The sequence below is a fragment of the Rhinolophus sinicus genome, linkage group LG02 (genome assembly GCF_036562045.2).
Source record: "Rhinolophus sinicus isolate RSC01 linkage group LG02, ASM3656204v1, whole genome shotgun sequence".
NCBI lineage: Eukaryota > Metazoa > Chordata > Mammalia > Chiroptera > Rhinolophidae > Rhinolophus > Rhinolophus sinicus.
In genome coordinates, this window is record NC_133752.1 from 145277392 (window position 1) to 145302713 (window position 25322).

At 46.6% G+C, this 25322-nt stretch overlaps 1 protein-coding gene across 9 annotated transcripts; it reads left to right on the plus strand.

Annotated features, from left to right (window-relative positions):
- On the plus strand, positions 1 to 23975 carry TIMELESS (timeless circadian regulator). 9 transcript variants are annotated; one of them, XM_074325561.1, is made up of 31 exons: positions 18 to 109; positions 7843 to 7880; positions 9110 to 9182; positions 10532 to 10681; positions 10816 to 10969; positions 11090 to 11204; positions 11297 to 11359; positions 11643 to 11744; positions 11926 to 12081; positions 12325 to 12458; positions 12654 to 12741; positions 13037 to 13213; positions 13588 to 13805; positions 14372 to 14475; positions 14619 to 14788; positions 16187 to 16321; positions 16421 to 16572; positions 17248 to 17345; positions 17426 to 17558; positions 17662 to 17863; positions 18122 to 18267; positions 18896 to 18981; positions 19072 to 19189; positions 19283 to 19365; positions 19612 to 19754; positions 19945 to 20125; positions 20211 to 20279; positions 20404 to 20522; positions 21864 to 22089; positions 22216 to 22311; positions 22441 to 23087. In XM_074325561.1, exons 4-31 carry the CDS (start codon positions 10585 to 10587, stop codon positions 22512 to 22514), a joined length of 3639 nt encoding a protein of 1212 aa, XP_074181662.1. In that variant the 5' UTR covers positions 18 to 109; positions 7843 to 7880; positions 9110 to 9182; positions 10532 to 10584; the 3' UTR covers positions 22515 to 23087. The 9 variants fall into 9 exon arrangements, with proteins under 9 accessions (XP_019597988.2, XP_074181661.1, XP_074181662.1 ...); XM_019742435.2 differs by having other exon boundaries at positions 54 to 109; positions 9140 to 9182; XM_074325559.1 differs by lacking the exon at positions 18 to 109 and adding an exon at positions 9905 to 9933 and having other exon boundaries at positions 7851 to 7880; positions 9140 to 9182.
- The last annotated feature ends 1347 nt before the right edge of the window (positions 23976 to 25322 follow it).

The following is a 25322-nucleotide window of genomic DNA, read 5'->3' on the forward strand; positions in this document are numbered from 1 at the left end:
CGCACGCAGGCGGAGACTGGTCCCTCCGAGCCAGGTGGCGGGAAAGGCTGCGGCCGCGAGCTGGAGGGGCGCTGGCTCCCCGGGGATCCTGAGGACCGGCTGGGAGTGGGTGAGTGAGTGTGTGGATGAGAGGGGTGTTAGCGGCCTGCGTCCCTGGGAAGCTGCGGGACACTTGGGAGGTGCTGAGTCCCGTTTCCCGCCACACGTTTAAAGGCAGGGGGCGGGGCGCCCGCCTTAGGAGCGCACGCGCAATTCCCTACCCTGCGCCCACGGTGGATGCCGCGGCGGTCCACGCTCGCCCGGGATGCTTCCTCATTCACCCCGCGACGCTCTGCACATCTTAGTCTTCGCGCGGGGGTGGGGCAGTGATGGGGAGGGGCTTGGGACCCCTGAGGTAAAACAAGGCATTTTCACTTCGGAACGTCCCATCCAGTTCATACCCGAAAAAACAGGTGTGCAGCTGGGTGGTCAGCAGGAGTCGGAATTCACAGGTCGTTTGGCTTAAATCTTGGGTTTTTATAGAATGGATTTCTCATTCCTTTTCCTCGAGTATAAGACTTAAGGAAGATACATCCTCTGCGTCGGTTTGTTAGCTGGACCGTCAGTCACTAATTAAGCTCCTCCCCTTCAGTCTCTAAGTTCTTTGCTTTGCTCTTCGTGCTGTCCCGAGTTACCTTTATAAAAAGTCAATCTGATTGATCATTTCAGATTAAATTGAAAACTCCCTTTGGGCCGTCCACAGTCAGGCTTAAATCCGCAGGTGGGCACCCATGGCCTTTCACAATCTGGTCCTGGCCCTCTTCCTTTTCTAAAGGAAGACTCATTTTTTAAAGCTCCCTAACATTTTTCCTATCTCATACACTTAACTCCCAGGCACATGGAACAGGTATATCTGCATTGGACTCTTTCATGCCTGGGTACCTCTGCTCCTGCCATTTCTTCTACTTGAAGTTCCGGCCACTTCTCTGCCAAATGAACTCTTTCAGACTGAGCTCAGTTGTCCCTGTGAAAATGTGTATTTCCAGCCCTCCTAGGCTAAAGTGGTCACTTCTTTGTGTTCTTAAAGTACTGCACCTTCACTATCAGTGGCACTGGTACAACGCAGTGAAAGGTTCCTGAGCTCCTAACATGTACTGTGAACTGTGCTCAGTGCCAAGTGGACAGAAATAAATAGGACAGAGTTCCTGCCCTTAAGGAACTCATGTTGCTGAACTCAATGATTCCTGATTTCAAGGAGTTTATATAATATTTTAGTGCCTTTTAATTGGGGATTGAGTTAGAATCACCTGATGAGCCTTTTCAAAACACACTTGTCACCCACCCCCTGTAAATTTTGATTCTGTTACTAGACTCTGAAAATTCAAAGGTGAATAAGAAACAGTTCCTGCCCTCGGAATCTAAGGCTAATGGAGGGAGACAGACATGTTCAACAATCTGTTTAAGTGTGAGGTGCAACATGAGCTGTAAATGCCATGATGGAAAACTGTTTACTGCACAAAGACACACCGGGAAAGTGATCCCTTGTGTGTGGAGAAATCAGGAGGAAGTGTCGTTTGGGCAGAGTGAAAAGATGAGCGGATAGACTCGAGATCGATGAAAGAAGGGCATTCCAGACAGAAGGCTCTCTTGAGATAGAAGCTTAAAGTAGGCAGATCATAAAGGACTTTGTATTGTAGGCATTGGGGGCCACTGAAACTTCAGTTTTGTATAATAGTGCATGCTAATGATAAACAATTCAAATAGTACTAGAGCGGAAGATAAATATTCTCCTACCCTAGACCCCCCCAGTTCTCTCTAGAGACACCCTCTATGAAGTTTCTTATGTATCCATTGAAGGGATTTAGGCAGGGTGGTTATATAGCCAAATCTGGTAACCATATTGTGGGTAGATTTAAGAGAACAAGGCTAGAGGCAGGGAAAGAGATTAGGGAGCAGTTGCCATAATCTAAGCAAGAGATACTCACGACCTGAAAACTCAGGCAGGAGCAATGGGGATGGAGGAGCTGGATAGGCGAGTTTGAGGAAGTAGAATTAGTCTGGGTCAGTGACCGGAGGTTATCTAGGATGACTCATTGGTGTCTTCTGTGAATAACTGAGTAGATAGTGTCGGTCCCTGAGAGGTCCAAAACAAATGGAGACAAACTTGGGAGGGAAGTTGTTCAATTTTGGACATGTTGAGTGTGAGATATCTGAGACAAAGGTATTCTATGAGACATATGCTATTCATTAGTGTAACACGAGATTGGCACCATGAGAGATCAGAGGGACAAGAGAACAGATTTGCTGGCTAATGGCTCCAGATGGTAGTTGAAGATGTGGGAGTGGATGCGTTGCCCAAGGAGGCTGTGTAGAGTGAGAGGAAAAGAACTAAAAGCACAGGCCTCTGGGATGTCAGCACTTAGGAGGAGAGAAGGAGCAGCCAATATGGGATCAAGGAAGGGTTTTGTTTTATGTTAGGTTTTTCTTCCCTAAGATGGAAGAGCTTTGAGCAACTCATATGGGAATGGGGCCAGCATAAAAGAAGGCTGGAACCACAGGAGAGATGAGGAACAACCTACTAATGGACAGAAAGTGATCAATCAGTCACAAATGGAAGGCTTAGATTAGAAGCAAAGAAGGCAGGGTGGGGGGTGGCCAGATGGCTCAGTGGGTTAGAGTGCGAGCTCTGAACAATACGGTTGCCAGTTCGATTTCCACATGGGCCAGGCTCTCAACAAGGTTGCCGGTTCAACTGGGATGGTGGGCTGTGCCCCCTGCAAATAAAGATTGAAAATGGCAACTGAACTTGGAGCTGAGCTGTGCCCTCCACAACTAGATCGAAAGACAGTGGCTTGGAGCTGTTGGGCCTTGGAGAAACACACTGTCCCCCAATATTCCCCAATAAAGATTAAAAAAAAAAAAAGAAGTCATGGTGGGCATTTGAAATATGTATGTTTTTAGGCTTGAGTGGCGAGAGTTGAAAGAGGTCATGTCTGATGACTTCAGTTGTTTCTAAGAGGAAGGGGGCAGAGAATCCAGGTGAGGTATGGGAAGTGGTGGAGTAAAGGGGCTTGAGGATAACTGTGAAAAGTTAGAAACAAGTGTTCTTTGGGAAAAAGAGGGAGGGGAGGAACAGTAAAAAGATTTGCTGGGCCAGGCTGAGGGCCAGGCCCTGCTCAGGATGAAAACTACACATTAGTTGTGTATCTCTATGCAGGATTGTTTGGGTTTCTCCCACACGTCTGAGTCAGGATTTAAGTCCCAGAGTCTAGAAAGCAGATGGTTTGCATTGGTCTGAAGTTGGGATCTTGCAGGGTGAGTGCAGTGAAAAGAGAAAAGATTGAGACCACACAGCTATTGATATGTAGTGCGACAGTAGTAAATGTGATCTTGCTTTGTGGGGTCCCCAATTTGATCCTTTTGTTCTTCAACGGAGAAATCTCCAGTGGCTCCCTGGTTTATGTTCTAAACCCTTGAATTGATAGACATAGACAAGGTTTTCCTATAAAGCCGGTTCAGACTCTGCTTTCTGTTGCATTTCTGTTAGACTCATTTATTTGCAGTGGCTCTCTGCTTTTGCTCTGGCAGGTCTCTGCTAAATGCCCCTCCCCCCAGCAGCCTGAATCCTGTAGCCTTCGGAAGGTCCAGTTCTAATCACACTTCCTCCTACAAAACCTCCTTGGCCACTATATCCTGAAAAGAGCCCTAGTTTTTCAGAATTTTTTTTCCATATCACTTACTTAGAGCATGTACTGTCTTTTACATTGTTTCTTCTATATTTGGGTTTTATTTCTGTGACTAAACTTTTTTTTAGTACCACCACTGCACCTGCATGTTACTAGAAAAATTAAATTACTAGAAAAGTAACTTCTCTAGTTTTCTGTATGAGAAAACCATACAGAATATAGCCTTTGTTATTAGATTCAACAAACACTAACCATTAAATTGCTGTGGGATATTCTAAAAGCTTATCCTTTTTTTCTGTACTTATTTGGATGCTTGCAGATCAGCAATGGTCCCAAGACCATACTTTGAGAAGCACTGCTTGCCATGATTTCATTTAAACCTCCCCATTTATTTTCTCAATGTACTGATAAAGAAACTGAGATTTAGGGGCAGATGGTTGCTCAGTTGGTTAGAGCGCCAGCTCTGGGCAACGGGCTGCGGGTCCCACATGGGCCAGCGCACTGCACCCTCCGCAACTAGAATGAAGTCAATGAGCTGCTGCTCAGCTCCCGGGTGGCCAGATGGCTCAGTTGGTTGGAGCACGTCCTCTCAACCACAAGGTTGCTGGTTCGACTCCCACAAGGGATGGTAGGCTGCGCCCCCTGCAACTAACAATGGCAACTGGACCTGGAGCTGAGCTGCACCCTCCACAACTAAAATTGAAAGGACAACAACTTGACTTGGAAAAGTCCCGGAAGTACATACTGTTCCCCAATAAAGTCCTGTTCCCCTTCCCCAATAAAATCTTAAAAAAAAAAAAAAAAAGAAGGAAAGAAAGAAAGAAACTGAGATTCAGATTAAGCCACATGCTCAAAATCACCAACTTAGTACTGGACAGAACTGGAATTCAAATGCCAAATGTCATTCTGTTCAGACTACTGATTTCATACTAGTGATTTTCAAAGCTGGTTCTTCAAACAGGATTGGTTTGGGCAGTTTTTTGTTTGGTTTTATTTTGTTTTCAAGAAGTGAGTTAATTTTCTATTTGAATTGCAAGTGTATTTAATATTTTATCCTTTATTTTCCTTTGGTTCTTGCATTTTGAGGCCTATGAGTATTAATTTCAGATGAATATTGCTTCATCTGAACTATTTGATACTTCGCTGAGTGGGAAAAATAACATCCCCTTTTAAGGGTCCAGATCTGCTGCGTCTAAGATGTTTGACAAAGTTCTCATCTGTGTCTGGTGAAATGTGAAAATACAATGTAATTAGTTTTTTTCCTTAAAATCAGACTTATCACTTTATCCTGAGATTTTTGTCCTTAATTTTTTGGGTGTTTAAATAAGTGAAAATAGAATATATAGCAATTGTGTGGGGTGTTTTTTATAACAGCTATATCGAGGTATGATTCACATACCATAAAATTCACCTTTTAAAGTATACAATTCACAGAGTTTTGCAACCATTACCCACTGTCTAATAGAATATTTTCATCTTTCCCAAAAGAAACCCCATACATACCCACTAGCAGTGAACTCCCCATCCTCTCCTTTCCCCAGGCCCTTCGCAACCATTAATCTACTTTCTGTCTCTATGCATTTGCCTCTTCTGGACATTTCATATAAATGGAGTAATAAAATATGTGATCTTTTGTGTCTGTCTTCTTCCAGGGAACATAATTGTTTCAAGTTTTATCCATGTTGTAGCATATATCACTACTCCACTTTTATTGTCAAATAATATTCCCCTGTATAAATATACCACTTTTTGTTTTTTCATTAGGTGATAGACATTTGAGTTTTTTCTGCATTTTTACTATTATAGTGCTATGCTGAATATTCGTGTACAAGTTTTTGTGTGGATGTACTTTTCAGTTCTCTCAGATATATACCTAAGAGTGGAATTGTGGGTCATAGGATAACTCTGTGTTTAACTTTTTTTTTTTTTTTTTAATTTTTATTGGGGAATGTTGGGGAACAGTGTGTTTCTCCAGGGCCCATCAGTTCACAGAAATACTAGAGTTTGGGCCTTTTCAAAACTCATTTACTGTAGGAGATAAAAAAACAAAGATGAAGGCCTAGGGAAGGAGACCAAAGTAGACTGTAGGCTTTGAGAGAAGCGGTTTCTGCCTCTCTAGATAGAAGCAGGGAACAACACTGAGTTCGCCAGTCCACCTGCTTCATTATTTCTGAAGGAGAGCTGGAAAGGAGACCTGTGGGGATAGGAAAGGGGATGGAGGGGAAAACCTGGAGTACAGCAGTGGCTACCTTTGCTGTTTTTATTGAAAATGACCATTTTACCAAAAGAATGAAAAACAGTGACTACCTTTATTTTTAAATACAAGGTGTATCTTTACTAGTAATTTCTGAGATCTCTCATCTTCAGATCATTCACATTTTTACGTGGTTGTTGTCGTAACCATTCTATTTTACGTGCCCCTTTTTGAGTATAGACTTTTGAATTTTAGTTTGCATAATTTCTATATGTTATATTGTTTATTAATATTCCAAAGTTTTCCTAGCTGCTCCCCAGGTTTGGAATAGTTGGATTGTCTCCAGGTCTTTACCATTAGAGATAAGTTATCTAGAAACATCTTATTGCGGTGTTTGTTCTTTCTTTGAGTCTCTGTTTCTTCATCTGTAAAATGGAGGTAATTGCATCATTCACTTAGAACTGTTGGGAGGTTCAAAGTACAATAATGTTATGAAAGCATTTTATAAACTAGAGTGCACTAGGAAGAGGTACTGTTTTTGTTTTTGTACAAATGATTTCCGTTGTTTTTGGGGTTATTTTCTTGGTTTATTAAAGTCTCTGAAATGGGTTCACTGGTTCAAAGGGTATGACTTGAAATAATACGTTGATTCAAAATTCATTCATTCAGCAAATATGTATTACATGCTGTCTGTATGCCCAGCTCTGTGCTAGGCATGGAGGAATGCAACAATAAACAAAATAAAATGAAACCTTGTCCTCACGGAGCCTTTCTTTTGTTGGGCTGGTTTATGGCTTTTAGTATATAAATAGTATATAAACGTACACAACAGTGATTCCTAAGGGCCAGTCAGAGCAGCAATACTAGTCTATAATAACATTTCTGTCACTCTGAGGTGAAATGAGAAAAGTAGGGAGTTTTTTTCATAAAGGCTTATTTGTGCACCTTAAAGGAAAAGACATAGATGAGATTATATGTACTTTTTTAAAATATTCAACTATTTCTTTGATGAAACAGTGGTGTTAATAAATGTTAGTGGGGTTTTTAAAAAGTGTTTGTATTTTTTTCTTTTTAAGATTTTTTTGGGGAAGGGGAACAGGACTTTATTGGGGAACAGTGTGTACTTCCAGGCCTTTTTTCCAAGTCAAGTTGTTGTCCTTTCAATCTTAGTTGTGGAGGGCGCAGCTCAGCTCCAGGTCCAGTTGCCGTTGCTAGTTGCAGGGGGCGCTGCCCACCATCCCTTGTGGGAATCGAGGAATTGAACTGGCAACCTTGTGGTTGAGAGCCCACTGGCCCATGTGGGAATCGAACCGGCAGCCTTCAGAGTTAGGAGCACAGAGCTCTAACTGCCTGAGCCACCGGGCCGGCCCAAAAAATGTTTCTATTTTTAATATCCCTATTATCAGTCAAGATAAGATAGTTTCCCCAGTTTGGGCGGATATATACTTGAACATGAAATTACAAAGCATGGGAACCACTGATTTTTAATTTAATTTGTATTATGCATCACAACTTACAGTGTGCTTTTATGCAACTTAATTGAATTCTCAGAATACCATAACCATATAAGGGAGGTAGGGTAGGTATCTGTCCTTTCAGGTCCTCAGGGAACAGACACTGAGGTGGAGTTAGGGGTGCAAAAGGTTTATTGAATGTGCCTGTGATTAAAGAGGAGCAGAATTGGGGGCAGGGAGAGCCTCAGACCACAAGGCAGGTCTGACAGTCTCAGCCAACCCAGTGGGAAACTGATGCAAGGACTGTCTGGTAGAGGAGTCCTTGTTGGAAGGAAATGGCTAGACCCTGCCCCTGCGCTTCGTCCTTAGCTGGAGGCATCCTTAGCGGAGACTTAGCTAAGGCGAATCGCGGAGGTGCTGTCCCCTCGCCGCATTCTTTGCAGCTGAATGGCAAGCTCTTTCTTGAAGAGAAATCTGAGTGGGCCCCTCCCTCCCTGGCTACTGCAGTATCCTTTCCCCTATTTTTCAGATGTGGAAGCCGAGACTGACTTGGTGAAGAATAGACAGGTACGCACATGAAACCAGGACTGGGACCCCACCTTCTGACCATTGTACTATTCTTCTGTTACACCAAGTTGTGTTTAAGAGTTTTTACTGAATGTCTCCCATGTGAAAAATTTAGCGCATTCAGAAATGCCTAAGATAATATTTAATAGAGGAGAAAAGATGTATTCTGGGTAATTAGAATGTAAAAACAGTAGTTCAGCGCTGGAGTAGGAAGTACATATAGAGTGTTTTGTGCCATCAGATCCTGTCCTGCTGTGTAGGCCATCAGGGGAAGCTTCACGGAGGAGTGGCGTGTAAGCTGGGTCTTGAAGGTCGGATATGCTTAGAATTTTTGGAGTTAAGGGAGGGCGGCCCTTATAGAAGGAGGGAATAAACTGAGCAAAGGTTTGGAGAACTGGAGATGGCTCTGTGTCTTAGAACATGCATGTTTATGTTCCTGGTGGGTGGGGGTGGGGTGAGGGGAGATAGTCAGAGGAGGCAACCAAGCCACGGATCTAAGTAGCAGGTGGGATGGGTATGTGTGATGCAGATACTGATATCAGATTATAAGGCATTTAGGAGAGAAAGGTGAGGCCAGATAGACTAGGTGAGTAGCTTCTAGTTAACTACATGACAAGAGAGTGAACTGTTTAAGTTTTCTGTCCCTGGCTGATGTTTTAATTGTGATTCCACCAGGGAGGGCTGAAACACCTGAGAGTGCTTTTATTCCAGTTCTAACGAACAGGCCCAAGCCTGCCAGCTTGCTTCATGCTTCATGACCCCTGGCCTGGGAGCTTTACAATACGTCATCTGACCCATTTCTTCCTCTACTTTTCTGTTGCTCTGGTTTTGTCCAAACTGCAGGGGATTAGAACCTGGGTCTGTTACAGAACCTCTTCCCTTCTTACGTCTGCAAGGATGGCTCCTTATCTGCTTTCCCTCCCCCCCAATTTTGGTAGCCCGGTAACAGGTAGCTGTTACCGCTTGTGTTATTTTTGCCTTCCAGGTAAAGTGATGTGTAGTAGGTAGAGGATGCGTGCTCTGCGGGGGCCAATTTTACAAATATATTTAATCTTTACTTAGAATTGGTCTGCAATGGAGGAGGGAATGTGGGAGGATGTCAGGGAGCCTTCTAGACAGGACTGTCTCTGCTGTTAGAAGACTTTATCATTTCACCCCTTTTAGTGCCAGAATGTGATTCTGTGTCTTGTTTTGAGGAGGATGTGCTGACCCAGTATCTTTATATGCAGCTCTGCTGTCTGTTTTTGTCACCTTCCTAGGCTGCCACTTGGAGAGTACAGACAAGGAAATCCTTCAGTCTGGGTGGGTATGAGCGTGCGTGCATGTGTGTGCGTGTGTGTGTGTGTACGCACACGTGTATGTATACACCGGTGGTCTGTCTTAAAAAGCTGGATGTATCTTTGAGGAGAGTCAGAGATTACCCAGGTCTCAGGATCTGCTGGTCCCAGGAGAATGGGCAGTGAAGGAAAGTCTCCCTTCCACCTTCCTGGTCTTTCAGTGAGCTTTTTACTGGCTCACCCTTCCTGGGCTGAGCAGTCAGAAAGTAGGTTAGCACTGGGTGGGGGTAGAGGGATAGCAGAGCCTGGAGAAGTAGACCAGTTACATAAAAGCCAGGAGATAACATCAGATATTAAACCTTAGTCCTTTGGGCACTACCTGTTTCCTGTAGGGGGTACCTCCATGGAGTCAGGAGCTAGAGGTAGGTACGCAAAAGGTCTTTTTAGAAGAAGCTGCCACAGCTAAGAGCAGTATGGCTGACTGTGCCAAGGAGATAAGATTGGGTACTATTCCCAGTTTCCCAAGGAGCAGGGTAGCGAATGTAATGTTTGTGTGTGTCTGCATTATAGTATCAGGTTCTGAAACATCCAGGGTTCTGGCTCTGTTCTTACTTGATTCTCTGATGATGGTTTAGGGATCTTAATAAAAAGGTAGCATGCTTCAGAAAAGGAAGATGGTTCTTCTGGGAAGAGTGACAAGGAAATTAACCAGTTCCTATTTATTTTTTTCCCTACACGTTCTATTAGATGCTGGTTTCTAGAAAGATTACCAAAACGTAAGAGTAACTTGGAGGAGGAGAGTGAAGGAGCCTTCTCTATACATCCCCAGTGTCTCAGACGCCTCTGGACTCCTAGGAGAGATCAGATTCTAAGTGGGATCACTGTATGTGAAAGTTTTCTTACTCCTTGTGGTACATAAGAGCTGTAGCAGTGAGGTGCGCAGGCTGTGGGAGGTGGAGGGGGGCTGGGGCTGGCAATTTTAAGGGAGAGGGAAGCTCATTCACAACGCGCTTGCTCCAAAAGGCTGCAGAGCTCTCTGAGGGTGAAAGTGGCAGAGTGGATGCCTTTCTCAAACCAACCTTTCTTTCTACTAGGTTACCTGGACTCTGAAACAGACTATTTCTACAGTTTCAGACCCAGGTTAGAGCCTGGGGCAGGTGCTTCATTCTTAGGCCTGGAGCCTCTTTGGTTTTGAGCAGGTAGAAGTCTTCACTTAAAGCTTTCCCAGGGATTGGAAACAGCACTTTCAGTTCTGACGGAAGTGAAGCCCTTTGAGGATCTTGTTCAGAATAATCTGAGCATTAGGGCCCTGTTCTTTCCTCCTCTCTTTCATGCGGAGGCCCCTACATTTGTTACTTTTCCCTGTCTCTGCAGGCCTTGTCATGTCTCCAAACGCCTTACCTCTCTACTGCCTGGTCCACTGATGTATGGACTTGTTCATGATGAATTGTGAACTTCTAGCCACATGTAGTGCCCTTGGGTACTTGGAAGGCGACACTTACCACAAGGAGCCAGATTGTTTAGGTGAGTGCCTTTTTGAGGAAAGACGTAAAAAACGTGCTTGTGTTGCTTTTCTCAAACCATGGGTATGAAAAGCATGTGGATCTGGGTGGCGCTTCTTCCAGGGTTCTGTGTAAGTATTTATTCTGTCCCTGAAGAGAGTGTGAAGGATTTGATCCGCTACTTGAGGCATGAGGACGAGACGCGAGATGTACGACAGCAGCTGGGGGCAGCCCAGATCCTGCAGAGTGACCTTCTCCCCATCCTTACTCAGCACAGCCAGGACAAGCCTCTCTTTGACGCTGTCATCAGGTTGGTTCCTCAGCCTTTTAACTTCTACCGTGTGCCAGCCTTTGGGGTTTGAGCTGATCGGTTTCAGTGTTTGTGTGTGCTGAGGAAACTTAACTTCTCCCTCCTTCGTGGTATCTGCAGGCTGATGGTGAACTTGACACAACCAGCCTTGCTCTGTTTTGGCAGTGTGCCTAAGGAGCCGAGCTTCCGGCACCATTTTCTGCAGGTGCTTGCTTACCTGCAGGCCTATAAAGAGGTGAGGTTTTTCTTCAGAATCCCTGGGGCAGAATTTGGGGAAGGAGAAAGAATCCGAATGCGTTACTTAAGGTCCATTCCCCTGTTTTGTAGGCCTTTGCCAGTGAGAAAGCTTTTGGAGTCCTCAGTGAAACCTTGTATGAGCTGCTGCAGCTGGTGAGGGACTCTCCACTTTCCAGGATGCAAGGACAGTTAGCACCTTGCTGCTCGTCCGGGCAGAGCGCCGGGCTGGGCATTGTCAGCCAGGCGGAGTTTGGACATATGGCCCCAGTCCTTGGGATCGTAGTCCAGTCCATTGTCTGGATGCCTCGGGGCCGCTTAAAGTCTTTTCTTTCTTTTTAATCCTGATTCTCCACTGTACCTTGGTGCTCCAGCCGGGGTAGATGCCACCTGCCTTCTACAGGGAGTCTCTTCTTCTAACCCTCCTTCTTCTGACCAGGGCTGGGAGGAACGGCAGGAGGAAGACAACTTGCTGATTGAGCGGATCCTGCTGCTGGTGAGAAATATTCTCCACGTCCCCGCCAACCTTGATCAGGAGAAGGTGAGCGGGTCTTGGGTTGTCTAAGTTCTCGTGCTAGGGTAGGTTGCGCTGCCCCTTTTCGCGTTTCTATCCTCTGACAAGCCTGGGGGCAGGAACTTTGGTCAAGGAATGAGGTGGAGAACCTCCAGGCAGGGCGCCGAACTGACTCACCTCCCTTCTCCCCTCACCACTCGCTGCTCAGAGGATCGATGACGACGCCAGTGTCCACGACCAGCTTCTCTGGGTGATTCACCTCAGTGGCCTGGACGACCTGCTCCTCTTCCTGGCCAGCTCGTCCGCTGAGCAGCAGTGGAGCCTGCATGTGCTGGAAATCATCTCCCTTATGTTTCGTGACCAGGTGTGACCTTGGCCTCTTGCTCCAGTCCCTTCACCCATGTACTTTTCCGCTGTGCAGCCCGAATTTCTCTTATAATAATGGCTGAATTCTCTGGGGGAAAGGTGGGTAACAGAGTAACCATATCTTGAGTATGGGGTCCCATCAACAATCCTATTTCAGTCACTCTTTCTGTCCCCAGCAGGAGTGAACTCAGGATAAGGAATGCCCATCCTTCTGACTATTCTCTCCTTGTTCAAAATCTAGAACCCTGAGCAGCTGGCAGGAGTAGGACAGGGACGCATAGCTCAGGAGCGGAGCACAGATGTGGCAGAACTGGAGGTGTTGCGCCAGCGAGAGATGGCGGAGAGGAAGACTCGAGCCCTTCAGCGCGGCAACAGGTGCGTGGCAGGGAGCTGCTCTAGCCACGTTCCCATTCCTTAACTATAGAATACTGAGGGCTTGGGCCAACTTCTAAGACAGTGGTGACCGATAGCATTCCCAGTTGTAACTGTCTGATGTGCTGATGAAAGACAATGGGGGTAAAGCTTCTAGAGAAATGAGGAATAATCCTGGATGGTTTTTTTTTCCTGCAGGCATTCTCGATTTGGCGGCTCGTACGTTGTCCAGGGGTTGAAATCCATTGGAGAGAGGGACCTCATCTTTCACAAAGGTCTCCACAATGTGAGTATGCTCCCATCTGGGGTGGGGACGCTGTATTGTGGAGTTGGGGGTGCCTAAGAAGGGTAAGTGTCTCTGAAGGTAAAGCTTCTCTCTTTGGGGGCTTACAGAGTTAGGGACAGTAGGAGAAATAGAGCCTCTGGCATTGCTGTCTTTATCTCTATCTTTGCTTAATACCAGAGGGAGAGAACTTTCTAAGAGTTTCTTTTGAGTAAACTACAGAACCGGGGATGTGGAAAGAGTTGCAAGGGGAGAGTGGTGGTTAGGAGTAATTCTAATCCCCAGCCCACACCCCTAGCTCCGAAACTACAGTTCAGATTTGGGAAAGCAGCCCCGAAGGGTGCCTAAACGTCGCCAGGCTGCCCAGGAGCTGTCCATTCAGCGCCGCTCTGCCCTCAATGTGAGACTCTTCCTCAGAGACTTCTGCTCGGAGTTCCTGGAGAACTGTTATAACCGGCTTATGGGCTTGGTGAAGGTGAGAGCCTAAGGATGGAGTAGAGAGGTGATGGGGCCCGTGGTGGGTAAGAAGGGCGACCTGAGGAGGAGCCTATGGGAGGCTGAGCCTGGAGTGTGGACTAGGAGGTGGGAAGGGTGTAGGGCGCCCCTAAGAGATGATAAGCATGTCAGTAGGGGTGTGGGTTGTTGGCATGACCAAAATGTCTCGAGAGAATCACCCCAGAGGAAGGGGACAGGAATGTGGAGAGACCTGGGGAGAACCAGAAAGGGCTGGAAATTGTGGATCCTAGAACATTGTTACACTGGTGTTCAGGGTCCGCCCTGTCATCATAGGGCAGGAGGAAATGAGAAGCCCGAGGTCATGGAATGGTCTTTTTTCCCCCTGGACGTTAGGATAACCTGCTTCAGGAGAAAGCTCAACAGCATGATGAGACCTACTACATGTGGGCCTTGGCTTTCTTCATGGCCTTCAACCGAGCGGCCTCCTTCCGGCCAGGCCTGGTGTCTGAGACCCTCAGTGTCCGTACATTCCACTTCATTGAACAGAACCTCACCAACTACTACGAGATGATGCTGACTGATCGCAAAGAAGCTGCCTCCTGGGCACGCCGGTAAGTGGGCTGAGAAGTGGAGTCACAGTGGGCGTCTCGGCCAGGCGAGGAATCTGAATGCCTGAATTCTGGACGGCACTTTCTTTTTGGTTTCAGGGTTAAGGTGGTCAGGCCGGGGAGCGAGAACTGGCTGGGTCATTCTGTTTTGTTTTAAGATTTTTATTTAAAAATATGGCTAACATACAACATTATATCAGTGTCGGGTGCACCATAGTTGTTCAACATTTATACACCTAAGGAAGTGATCACCACGATAAGTCCAGCAACCATCTGACACCGTACCACGCTATCACAATATTATCGACTGCATTCCCCATGCTGTATGTTACATCCCCCAGACTTGTTTTATACCTGGAAATTTGAACCTCTTATTCCCCTTCACCTCCTCCCCGCTTTTTAATTTTTCAATTACAGTTAATATTCCATATTATATTAATTTCAGGTGCACAGCTGGGTCATTCTGTTTTTGACGGCACTACTTTTTGGGGGGAGAGGGGATGCAGAGGGGTGGTACTGTTTCCATGAGCCTGTATCCAAATTAGCCTCCTCTTTCCCTCATCTCACAGGATGCACCTGGCTCTGAAGGCCTATCAGGAGCTGCTGGCCACAGTGAATGAGATGGACATGTCCCCAGACGAGGCTGTGAGGGAGAGTAGCCGCATCATTAAGAGTGAGGCCTTGGCTTGCTCTCTGATCCCAGCCTTCCCCATCTCTAGACCAACATCTCATATTTTCCAGTCCCAACTTCACCCACCTCCTTTTCCCAAACTTTCCAGACCGGTCCTTCCAATCCTTTCTCTTCCCCATTTCTAGACAACATTTTCTATGTGATGGAGTATCGAGAACTATTCCTGGCACTATTTCGAAAGTTTGATGAAAGGTTCCAGCCCCGCTCTTTCCTTCGTGACTTGGTAGAAACCACCCACCTCTTCCTCAAGATGTTGGAGCGGTTCTGTCGGAGCCGTGGGAACCTGGTGGTGCAGGTACTGGGCCGCCGCAGGATGTGGAAAGAGCTGGGAGGGCAGGGTGGAGCCCCAGCGCTCCTCACATTTCCTGTGGCTTAAGCTGAGCTGTTAGAACTACTCGGAACTAGGAGGACAAGAAGTTTGTTGGTGTTGCCGATGTGAGTCCACTATAGTCTCCTTCTTTCCTTAGAGTAATCCCAGATAGGCCATAAATATCCTAATTCATTGAGGAAACATTTATTAGACGAATACCTACTACGTGCTAAGCACATAGAGTATGAGGGCTCATAATTTTAGAATTCGGTAATTGTGCTGTGATATTTCCTGGTTATGCTTCTGAAACACTGTAGTGACATGGAAAGAGCCTTAAATTAAAAGTCAGAAGGTGTGGGATTTCATCCTATATTAGTTACTGTTAGAATAACTCAAACTGCTCATGTCGGTCTCCAGATTCCTAAAGTTGATTGTAATATCTCTCCATGAGCCTGAAATGAAATAATAAGTGAAAAGTCTGACACGAGAAGAAAAACTCAAGGAATTTGTATCCTGGAGACACAGGGACTCTGCTTTGTAAAAATTTTCCTAGGATTCTATTTGTCACAGCTTAAAATTTGATCTTAAAAGAGGCAAGTAGTATCCATGAGACTTTCCTGAGAGGTATTTTTACACTCAGGGCTCTATTGTATCATGTTGACTATGTGTCAGACGATATGTTAGGGTTTTCTTGTAATCCTCACAATAGTCCTAGGACCTAGAGTGGTTAACGACTTGTCCAAGGTTTACCAGTAATTGGCTGGTATCCATAACTTAAATCCAGATCAGCTGGATTCCAAAGCTCACACCCCTAACCTGTGGGGTGCTTAATTATAATTTCCTTGAATAGAGTCTGAACCTTAAGGGCTTCATAGTTCATCCTATTTGCCCCCCAAAGCCTATGCTTGGGGGAGCAGGGCAGGGGTACTGACTCTCACTCTCCTGCTTTTCAGGAGAAAAATTTGTAGGCTGTATTTACGTAGTGCTTTGCATTTTACAAAGCCTTTTCTTGTAGAATTTCTTATCCTTATAGCAAATCTGTTCATTCTATAGATTTCTGCTTAAGATAATCACTGCTTTTGGGTAATCTCTGACCCCCAAGAAATGAGTCAAGTGCTGTCCTGTGTTTTGCCATGGCATTTTATGCTCAGGCACATTCTAGGTCTTATCCAAACTGAAATAGAATTTACCTGTCTACTTACCTGTCTCCCCCACAAGACTTTAAGCTCCTCAAGGGCAAGGATTTGCTTCCCCGTTGCCTTTGAGTAACAGAGTAGTCACTCTGTGAATGTCTAATTCAGACATCTAATTAATTGAGAAGACATTGATGGGGAAAAGGCCTCCTTAGCTCTCCTGCATCCTAACATAGTTCTTTCTCCTTAGAACAAACGAAAGAAGAGAAAGAAGAAAAAGAAGGCCCTAGATCAGCCCGTTGCTGCTGGTAATACCCCACATAGTCCAGGGGAACTGGAGGCTGTGTGGCCATCCCTGGCCGAGCAGCTACAGTGCTGTGTCCAGGTAGGTAGTTGCAGAAACTCAGTTTTTCTTGAGGGTAGTGCTCTAGGGTGGCTGTCTGGGTTTCCCTCCTCTGTTCCCACAGCCTTAATCCCTCTCTAGGATCCTGGGCTCACTTTAGACTCCATGGTTCCCTTTGATGCGGCCTCAGAGGTGCCAGTGGAAGAGCAGCAGGCAGAAGCCATGGTGCGGATCCAAGACTGTCTGCTGGCTGGCCAGGCCCCACAGGCCCTGACCCTCCTTAGGTCTGCCCGGTAAGAACCCTGCCCACCCATCATCCTGGATCCAGCTCCTGGGCTTGGCGGGCAAGGGAAGGCTTTTACTGTGGTACAGGGTTCTCAGTCTTCAAAAGAGCGAAGTCTCATCAGAAGCGCTGAGACTCTATACCCAGTACTGAGTCCTGGGGAGTTATGGTCTATCAGGGAGTTTTGTTTTTTGACAAAACAAAAACAGCATAGTTAATTGGTGGGGAGGGTCGGGGGGAGATAATTCTATGAGCAAAGATAGCAATCATTAACATTTCAATGAGTTATCATCTAGAGTTTTTTTCTCTGTGTTATAGATAAACATATATAAACCTTCTTTTACAAAATGGAAGTATTGCACAGACTCATTCATTTATAGTATTTTTTCATTTCTCAATATATCAGGGGCATCATTTCTCATCAGATAAATTTCTGTGATTGTTAAACCATTATGTGAATCTGCACATTTGTTCAACCATATGTAAAGCGTTGAGATTGTTTGCAGTTTGTTCTTATATGATGTTCATTGCAGTGTGACTTATAAGGGAAAATTTCCCTTTGCTTCATCTTTGAGGTAACAGTTTACATTCTGTTTCCGACTGACAAGTCTAAAATTCCTTCTGCCACTTCAAATTATAACTCACATTCCTTATGGTTAAAGCTTTTTTTCTCTTTGTGTTCCAGGGAGGTGTGGCCAGAAGGAGATGTGTTTGGCTCTCAAGACATTTCCCCAGTGGAAGAGATCCAGCTGCTGAAACAAATTCTCCAGGCCCCGCTTCCCCGTGAGTCTCCATTTCCTTCACATCTCTCTCCTAAGTCTTCTCTAACACCAGGGACTCAGTAATCTGCACTCTCTCTGTAGGGCAGCAAGGGACAGAGGAGCGAGGGGCAGAGGAGGAAAACGAGGAGGAAGACGAGGAGGAGGACGAGGAGGAAGAATTGCAGGTGGTCCAGGTGTCAGAGAAAGAATTTAACTTTCTGGACTACCTGAAACGGTACAGGCCAGGAGGACCGAGGTTGTCCCACCGTGGAGATCGTGGGGCTGTGAGGATGTGCAGGGTCTTAGCTAACACCCTCTCCCTCCTTGTCTTGGTGCAGCTTTGCCAGCTCAGCCGTGATCCGAGCCTACGTGCTGCTGCTGCGGAGCTACCAGCAGAATAGTGCCCATACTAACCACTGTATTGTCAAGATGCTGCACCGGCTGGCCCATGACCTCAAAATGGAAGCCCTACTTTTCCAGCTGTCACTCTTCTGCCTCTTCAATCGTCTGCTTAGTGACTCTGCCGCTGGGGCCTACAAAGTGAGGGGATACTAAGAAATGGGGGTCTGGAGGCATAGAGGATAAAGGGCACTGAGTGGTATCAAGGGCTGAGAGATGAGAGAACGGTGAGGACGTAGGCAGGCAGGCAGGCTGAGGGAGCTGCCTGGGCGGGGGGGACAGAAGAGAGAGGCTGCGTGAGCAGGGGGCATCTGGGAACAAGTGTAGGCAACGTACTTAGAGGGCCAGGTTTGTGAGACATTTAGGCCAGAGGCCTCATAGCAGCCTCCCTCTCCTCAGGAGCTAGTGACTTTTGCCAAATACATCCTGGGCAAGTTCTTCGCATTGGCTGCAGTCAACCAAAAAGCCTTTGTGGAGCTGCTGTTCTGGAAGAACACCGCTGTGGTTCGAGAGATGACAGAGGGCTATGGCTCCGTGGATGGCGGGTGAGCTCAGGGATGGGGAAAGATGGGCAGTAGGGGTGGGTGACGTGGTCACAGAGTGTCAAAGCTGGAAGAGCTCGCAGGTTAGTTAGTGTAACCTTTCTTTTCCTTTCATAGGTGAGAAAATAAGCCCCGAAGGCGAAATGCTTTACCTAAGGTCATCCAGGAGAGGAGTGGGACTGGAGCCTAAGTCTCCTGTCTGCTCTAGTTTCCTTCTCCAGCCTTCATGGGGAGTCAGTTGGGAGTAGGGTGGCCCCCCTCCAGGGAGAGTCTATATCTTCCTGTCCCGGAATGTACTGGAGAACCATAAGGATTCATCAGAATATTTGGCCCCTTTCTCTTAGTATCTCAGCTCTTCTCCTTTCACACTTCTCTTTTTTTCCCATAATGGTCTCAGTCCTTGCAGTGTCAGGTTCCATAGATCCAACCTGGAAAATCTCTAAGTTTGACTTTTAGGTTCTTAAGAGGGAGGAGAGGGAGGGGAAGGTGGCACACTTAGGCCTGTGCTGGCTGGCTTCTTCGAGGCACCTGGGTCATCTTTCTTATCCCTTTTAGAACTGACCAGAGAGGGCCTTTGGTCTCCTCTTTGTGCCAACAACCTCTACGCTCTCCTTCCCCTTCCCCCATTTAGATCTTCTAGTCGCAAACCCCCTATGTGGAGCCCGGAGGAGGAGGCCCAGCTTCAGGAACTGTACCTTGCCCACAAGGATGTGGAAGGTATGAGGCCTTGAGAGCTGAAGAGTTTATGAGGAGGGCAGCCTGAGCTCCAGGACCCCTCTTTACTGCCTCACTCCTCCTCCCCCTCAGGTCAGGATGTGGTGGACACCATCTTGGCACACCTGAATACTGTTCCTCGCACACGCAGGCAGGTCATCCACCATCTGGTACGGCTGGGACTGGCTGACAGTGTCAAGGACTTCCAGAGGTAGAGAGAGGCACATGCTCTGGAGGGAACTGAGATGGGGAGTCCTCTGTTCATTGCCTCGGCCCCCTCTTGCACTGATACCTCCCTAAACAGGAAAGGAACCCAGATTGTACTATGGACAGAAGATCAGGAGCTGGAGCTGCAGCGGCTTTTTGAGGAGTTCCAGGACTCAGATGGTAAGGGAGGTAGAAGCTCAGGGAACCTCTGCGATGAGAGCCAGGCTATCCATTTCTTTCCCCTGCCTCCTGTTCGCAGGTAAGGCTATCCCGTCCCTTCCGTCCACTTAGTGTATTTGTGGTATCAGTTTTGAGTGACTCAAGCTAGCCTCTTTCCAAAGACGTCTGATTTCCATTACTGCTCTGATTTCCTTTACTTCCCTTTCCCCTACTGCTCCTGGGTATTCATACTTTCCCTCTTTATAGATGTTCTGGGTCATATCATGAAGAATATCACAGCCAAACGCTCACGGGCCAGAATAGTGGATAAACTGCTGGCTCTGGGGCTGGTGGCTGAGCGGCGGGAACTATACAAGAAACGTCGGAAGAAGTTGGCACCCTCGAGCTTGGTAACCGTCTTCCTCTCGTTCTTCTGGCATGGGCCCATTCTCGCTGAAGTGCTCCTTAGAAGTAGCCCACCCAGATTCTTCCTGCCTCAGGCTGTTCTGACTAGGTCCCTACAGTGGGGTGGAACCAGAGGGCGCCACTAAGTTCCTCATCTTGTCTCCTTTTTTCATTTCCTACCTCACTGAATTTTAGCCTAATGAAGAGGAGTCCCTGAAAGATTTTTGCCAGGAAGGCATGGAAGAAGAAGAGAACCTGTCAAAGGAAGAGAGTGAAGAGGATGAAGAGAAAGAGGGGGGCTCAGAAGCAGAACAAGCCCCCCAGGGTAGCTCAATTCTTTCAGCTGAAAAGCTTGGGCAATGCCTGCATCAGGAAGGTGAGGCCTTGGGCTGGGAGAGGTGTCTCAGGTAGATGAGGAGTTGGGTGTATGGGCCAATTATAAGTTTTCCTCCTTCCCTTAGGCTTTTCTGCTCAGCTTCTATGGCTCCAGAACTGCCTGATTCGAGCAGCAGATGATCGGGAAGAGGATGGTGAGTGGGTAAATGATGGTTTCAGGAAGACTGGGGCACTGGAAGCTGCTGAAAATCTGGTCATGGGATAGATAACCAGTTATTTCCTCACATCTTCACCGTATGACTTTTGACCCTGTTCTAGGCTGCTCCCAGGCAATTCCATTGGTGCCGCTGACAGAAGAGAATGAAGAAGCAATGGAAAGTAAACAATTTCAGCAGCTGTTGCACAAGCTCGGGGTTCGGCCTCCTGCCTCAGAGCAGGTAGATACACCAATTACAGTATCAACCATGGCATGTTGGTGCCATTTCAAAATATATCTCCTCTTCATTGCAATTGCCATTTCTCTCCTCATTTCCTGTCATTGCCGACCCAGGCTCCTGCAGCAGCTGTCATGCTATTCTTCCTGTCTGCATTCTCCCCTTCTGCGAAGTCCACCCATGCTGTCCCCTGAGTTATCTTTCTAAAAGATAGCATTTTTTTGTATCTTTTAAAAAAAAATTTTTTATTAGGGAATATTGGGGAACACTGTTTTTCCAGGATCTATCAGTCATCCTTCAATCTAGTTGTGGAGGGCGCAGCTCAGTTCCAAGTTCAGTTGCAGTTTTCAATCTTAGTTGCAGGGCATGCAGCCCACCATCCCATGTGGGAATTGAACCGGCAACCTTGTTATTGAGAGCTCGTGCTCTAACCAACTGAGCCATCTGGCTGCCCCACCGGCAGCTCAGTGGCAGCTCATTGTCTTCAATCTAGTTGTGGAGGGCGCAGCTCACTGGCCCATGTGGGAATCGAACCGGCAACACTGTTGTTCAGAGCTCGCGCTCTAACCACTGAGACGTCCAGCTGCCCCTCTAAAATATAGTTTTGATTATATCACTCCCCTGTCCAGAGCACTTGATGGTTCCCCACTGTTTGTAGGACAGAGTCCAGAGCCTCTGCGTGGTGTAACTGACCTTGGCCAGTCTTTGCAGCCTCACGGCCACCCCACCTACACACCTACCTTACACCGTAGTTGTCCTGGATGACTTTCCATTCTCCCAAGTCAGGCTTTTTCGTGCCTCTAAGTGGTCAATCATGTCAGTCCCTCTATTGGAAGGCTCCAGCCGCACATATACACACACGCATCACCCATCTTCTTGATGATCCTCCACCCAACCTTTATGAGTCATTTCAGTTGTCACCTCCTCAGAGAAGCAGTCCCTATCACTTTCAACGCCTGAAACAAAAATTATCACTTTGGCAGCTTTAATTTGTTCATTCTCTTGGCATCGTCCCAATCCTATGGTATTAGACTACATTGATTCTTTCTCGCATTAGATTGTGAGTTCCTTAGCAGGGATTATATCTGATTTACCTTTTTAAATGCCCAGGATTCATTCATTTATTCAATTAACAACTATATTTACTGGGGACCTCTGAATGTAGTAGTCACCATGCTGGGCATTGGTCATATATTGGATAAATAAGCAGTAAGTATAGTTCACAGCCCTGTGGATCTTCACCAATGCAGGGTCATATTTATTCAATGAGTAATAACAAAATCTGGTGTCCTAGAGGCTGGTCCTTTTCCATTGCTCTCATGTTCAACTTCTCTGCTCCTGTAGGAAACCTTCTGGCGAATTCCAGCCAAGCTGAGTCCCATCCAGCTCCGGAGGTTAGCAGCTTCTTTGCGTCAGCCAGAAGAAGAGGAAGAGCTTCAGCCAGGGCCAGACCCTAAAGGCCCTGGAGAGCAAGGCCCCGAGAAGGAGCACCAAAAACAGCACCGAGCGCAAGCCCTGATGGCCCTCTCGTTGGCCCGAAAAAAGAAAGCGGGCCTGGTGTCCCCAGAGGGTAATAGAAGGGCCTCTTAGCTATTGAGTACCTACCATGTGCCTCCGTGTTGATCTAGAGGCTGGTAGAGTATTTTGAGAATATGAGGGCCCAGTTCCCTAATTTTATGTCTCATGGTCATTGCAGAGGAAGGTGGGAAAGAGCAGCTGAAAGTGGCACCCAGGAAGCGACAGCTGCTGGACAGTGATGAGGAACAGGAAGAAGATGAGGGGAGGAGCAAAGGTAGGGAATCTGACCTACCTTCTAACCTCTGGCACCCTTCTCTTCAATCCTGGGGATAGATGCTACCTCCTCCTTCCCCTTTAACATATATAGATAGTCTTTGTCTCCTCACCCCTGTCATTCCCACAGCACCAGAGCTGGGAGCTCCAGGAATCCAAAAGAAGAAACGGTTTCAGATTGAGGATGAAGATGAGAATGACTGAAGAGCCAGAAGCCTAGGGGTAGAGAACAACCTGTTTTTAGGTGGTGAGTTGGGAGAGTCATACAGGACCCAGGAACTCCTCTTACTGGACAGAAGCAGTGGAGTCCTAGGATTCTCCATGGATTTAGGGTCCAGGAAGTTCAGGCAACAGTGTTGGACCCCTCTGCAGTCACTTCTGCTTCTCCCATTTTATCAGTATGCCTCAGTAGCTCTTAGGAGACTTACTCCACTTCTTCTAGGAACCATTTATTTGGGTTACTAGTGCCCCTTAGCAAATGAGAGGAGTGAGTGAAATACAGAAGGCCCCTTAGACCCCTCTTATTGGTCTGTCCCTTTTGGCTTTCTACTGGAGGTGGGTCACAGCCCCAGTTGGGGAACTTTGTGATGTGACTCTATTTTTAAAAGGCGCACCAGATGCTTCCATCCTCATTTTCTTTCCTGTGTTCACCCCCTAGACACCAGATTGAGCCCAATTCCTGCATTTGAGGTGGGGTTGGGGTGCAGTGCTCTACAGATGATACGTGTTTCGTATTGGATTAAACGTGTAAAATTAAAAGTTGCCAATTTGATCTAACTTGCCAATCTAAGTATCCCAGCCCTCCACCTGCTATGTTCTTGGAAGAAGAACTTTAACTGTTAGAGTTAAAAGAGACCATCAGCCTTCCCTTTTCTCCTGCTTTCCCTAAAGAAGACACAGAAAAATATTCTCTCCTGAAGATCCTTTGTCTAGGATAAATCTTTAGGGTGACAACAGTATAGCACAGGAAGAACTAGGAGCCGCAAAGGGAGACAAAGCCAGTTTGTCAGCATGGGGCGGAGAGGACAAAGTCTAGGCAAAAAGGAAATGGGTAAATGTTACAATTGTCATGTACTTCCCTGTTCTTGGAAATCATCAGTTTTATGGCTCTTGTGTTGCCAGCTAAGGTACAGTAAAGGTGAGATTCAGAATAGCCATTCAGATCAGGTAAAGGGTGCGTTACTTTGATATCTTGCTTTACCTTCCACAACCTAGAATAAACGTGTTTGGTTTGTGCTTGGTATTGAATTAAACATGTGAAGCCATGTCTAGGGTAATTGAAGGTTTCAAGGACTAAGACACTTCCTAGCTCTGACCAGTCTTGGTGTCTCTTCTTCCCCCACTTCCCAACCTGAGCACTGCTTTTTTCCAGCAGGGCTGTTCCTGCTGAGCCACCATGATCCAGGTTGTGTTGCTCCTTTGCTGTGTCTTGCTGTCCCCAGTGACTGCCTTTCTAAAAAAAAAAAAAAAAAAAAAGTTGCCCCCAAAGGGCTGACCTTCCAGCCCTCTTTGAAACTTCCAGCCCCAATTTCTTCTACTTTCTCTTAAGTATAGACCATTTACTGTGATTAGGCACAAGAAGTATTGCTATCCTTTTCCATTTATTTACCAAGTACTTTTCAAATATTTAAATAAGAGGAATAAAAAGCTATTCATATATATTTGTATCACAGCCATCTGATTTCTCCTCACTCTATGTCTCCCTGGGTCTCTGTCTTGCAACTGGAATGACAATGTAGGAGGGAGAGGTAGGTAATGTCAAAAGAAAACTTGTGCTATTGTGTCTGATAACTGGACAACTCTGATCAACCTGTACATGTGTCAGTTCACGTCCAGGAAGAAGACGCCCAGGTGGAATTAGAAATGTAAGATATTTATTGGAGGAAATGCCGTTCAAGGATAAAGGGAAGATAGAACAGGCATGGATTTGGAGGGTATGGACAGACAGGATGACAGACACCTATGAAAGAAGAAAGGGAAAAATTTCAGTGCTGCTCTCAAAATCTTGGCCAGGCTGGTAGTTAGCCGCAAGCAAAGATTACTTGATTGAGGAGTCTCATATCTGACAGGCATGGGCTGGCCCTGGTACCTTCCACCAGTCATTGGCTCAGAGCAATCTGGAGAGAGTGACATTGCTGTGAACTCGGCAGAAGATCCTAAGGAGTAGAAGCCTAAGGCTGTCAGCTGAATAGACTCCTCATTACACGTTCTCTTGAAGGAACATCTGAGCGGAACACAGTACAAATGTGAAAATGTTTGCCACAATCGGGTCCCTTACTGATCACAGAGGCAAGAAGCCATTCCCTTTGTTTCCCTCCCCTGAGACAGCACCGGGAGTGGAACAACCTACTAGGAAGGCTCACATCTCACTAAGTGGCAATCTGGGGTTCTCATATTTAAGTAGAAAGTGGAGCAGAGGAAGTTCCTGATAACTTGGGAATGGGAGAGGCCAAATAGTATCAATTGGGTTCCATCTCCTCCTCATTTCATGGGTCCTAACCTGAAAATTACAGAAGCCTGGAGGTGATGGATGAATGAAGCAGTCTGTTTTCTAACTCCACTCCAGCAGCACTCTGATCCTTTCTTGCTACATGTTACACGCCATGGCTGCCACTTCAGTTGGAACCCAGTGAAACCCTGATGTTCTTTCTCTCATCATTGGGGTCCCAGCCACCCTCTGCAGACCCCTGGTTCTTACAAACCTGGCTCCCGAAGTTTCTGCCTGGCTTCATCCACATGGCCTGTCTACCCAGAATCTAATAGGCCTGACACTGAGGGGAGCCCTGGAGCAAGCTGACGACCAAATTGACACCTGGCTCTGCAGCTCCAGCTCTGTAGGTTGGGTGGGATACGGGACAGCCTCATCCCACCCGTCAGCTGCAAGGAGTCAGGAATGGCAGCAGCACAGGGAGGAAGAGTGCCATGTGGTACGTTGGCCTAGGGTACTAATGAAAGTTACTTTTGTGGCTCTTACTTCAGGGGAGACCAAGCTGATGGGGAATAGCAATTAAA

Coding starts and splice junctions, on each gene's coding strand:
- TIMELESS (XM_019742429.2), top strand. CDS start 10,585: ATGGACTTGTTCATGATGAATTGTGAACTTCTAGCCACATGTAGTGCC. Junction 16,322..16,420: donor AGCTACAGTGCTGTGTCCAG/GTAGGTAGTTGC, acceptor ATCCCTCTCTAG/GATCCTGGGCTCACTTTAGA. Junction 20,523..21,863: donor GGCCTCCTGCCTCAGAGCAG/GTAGATACACCA, acceptor CTGCTCCTGTAG/GAAACCTTCTGGCGAATTCC.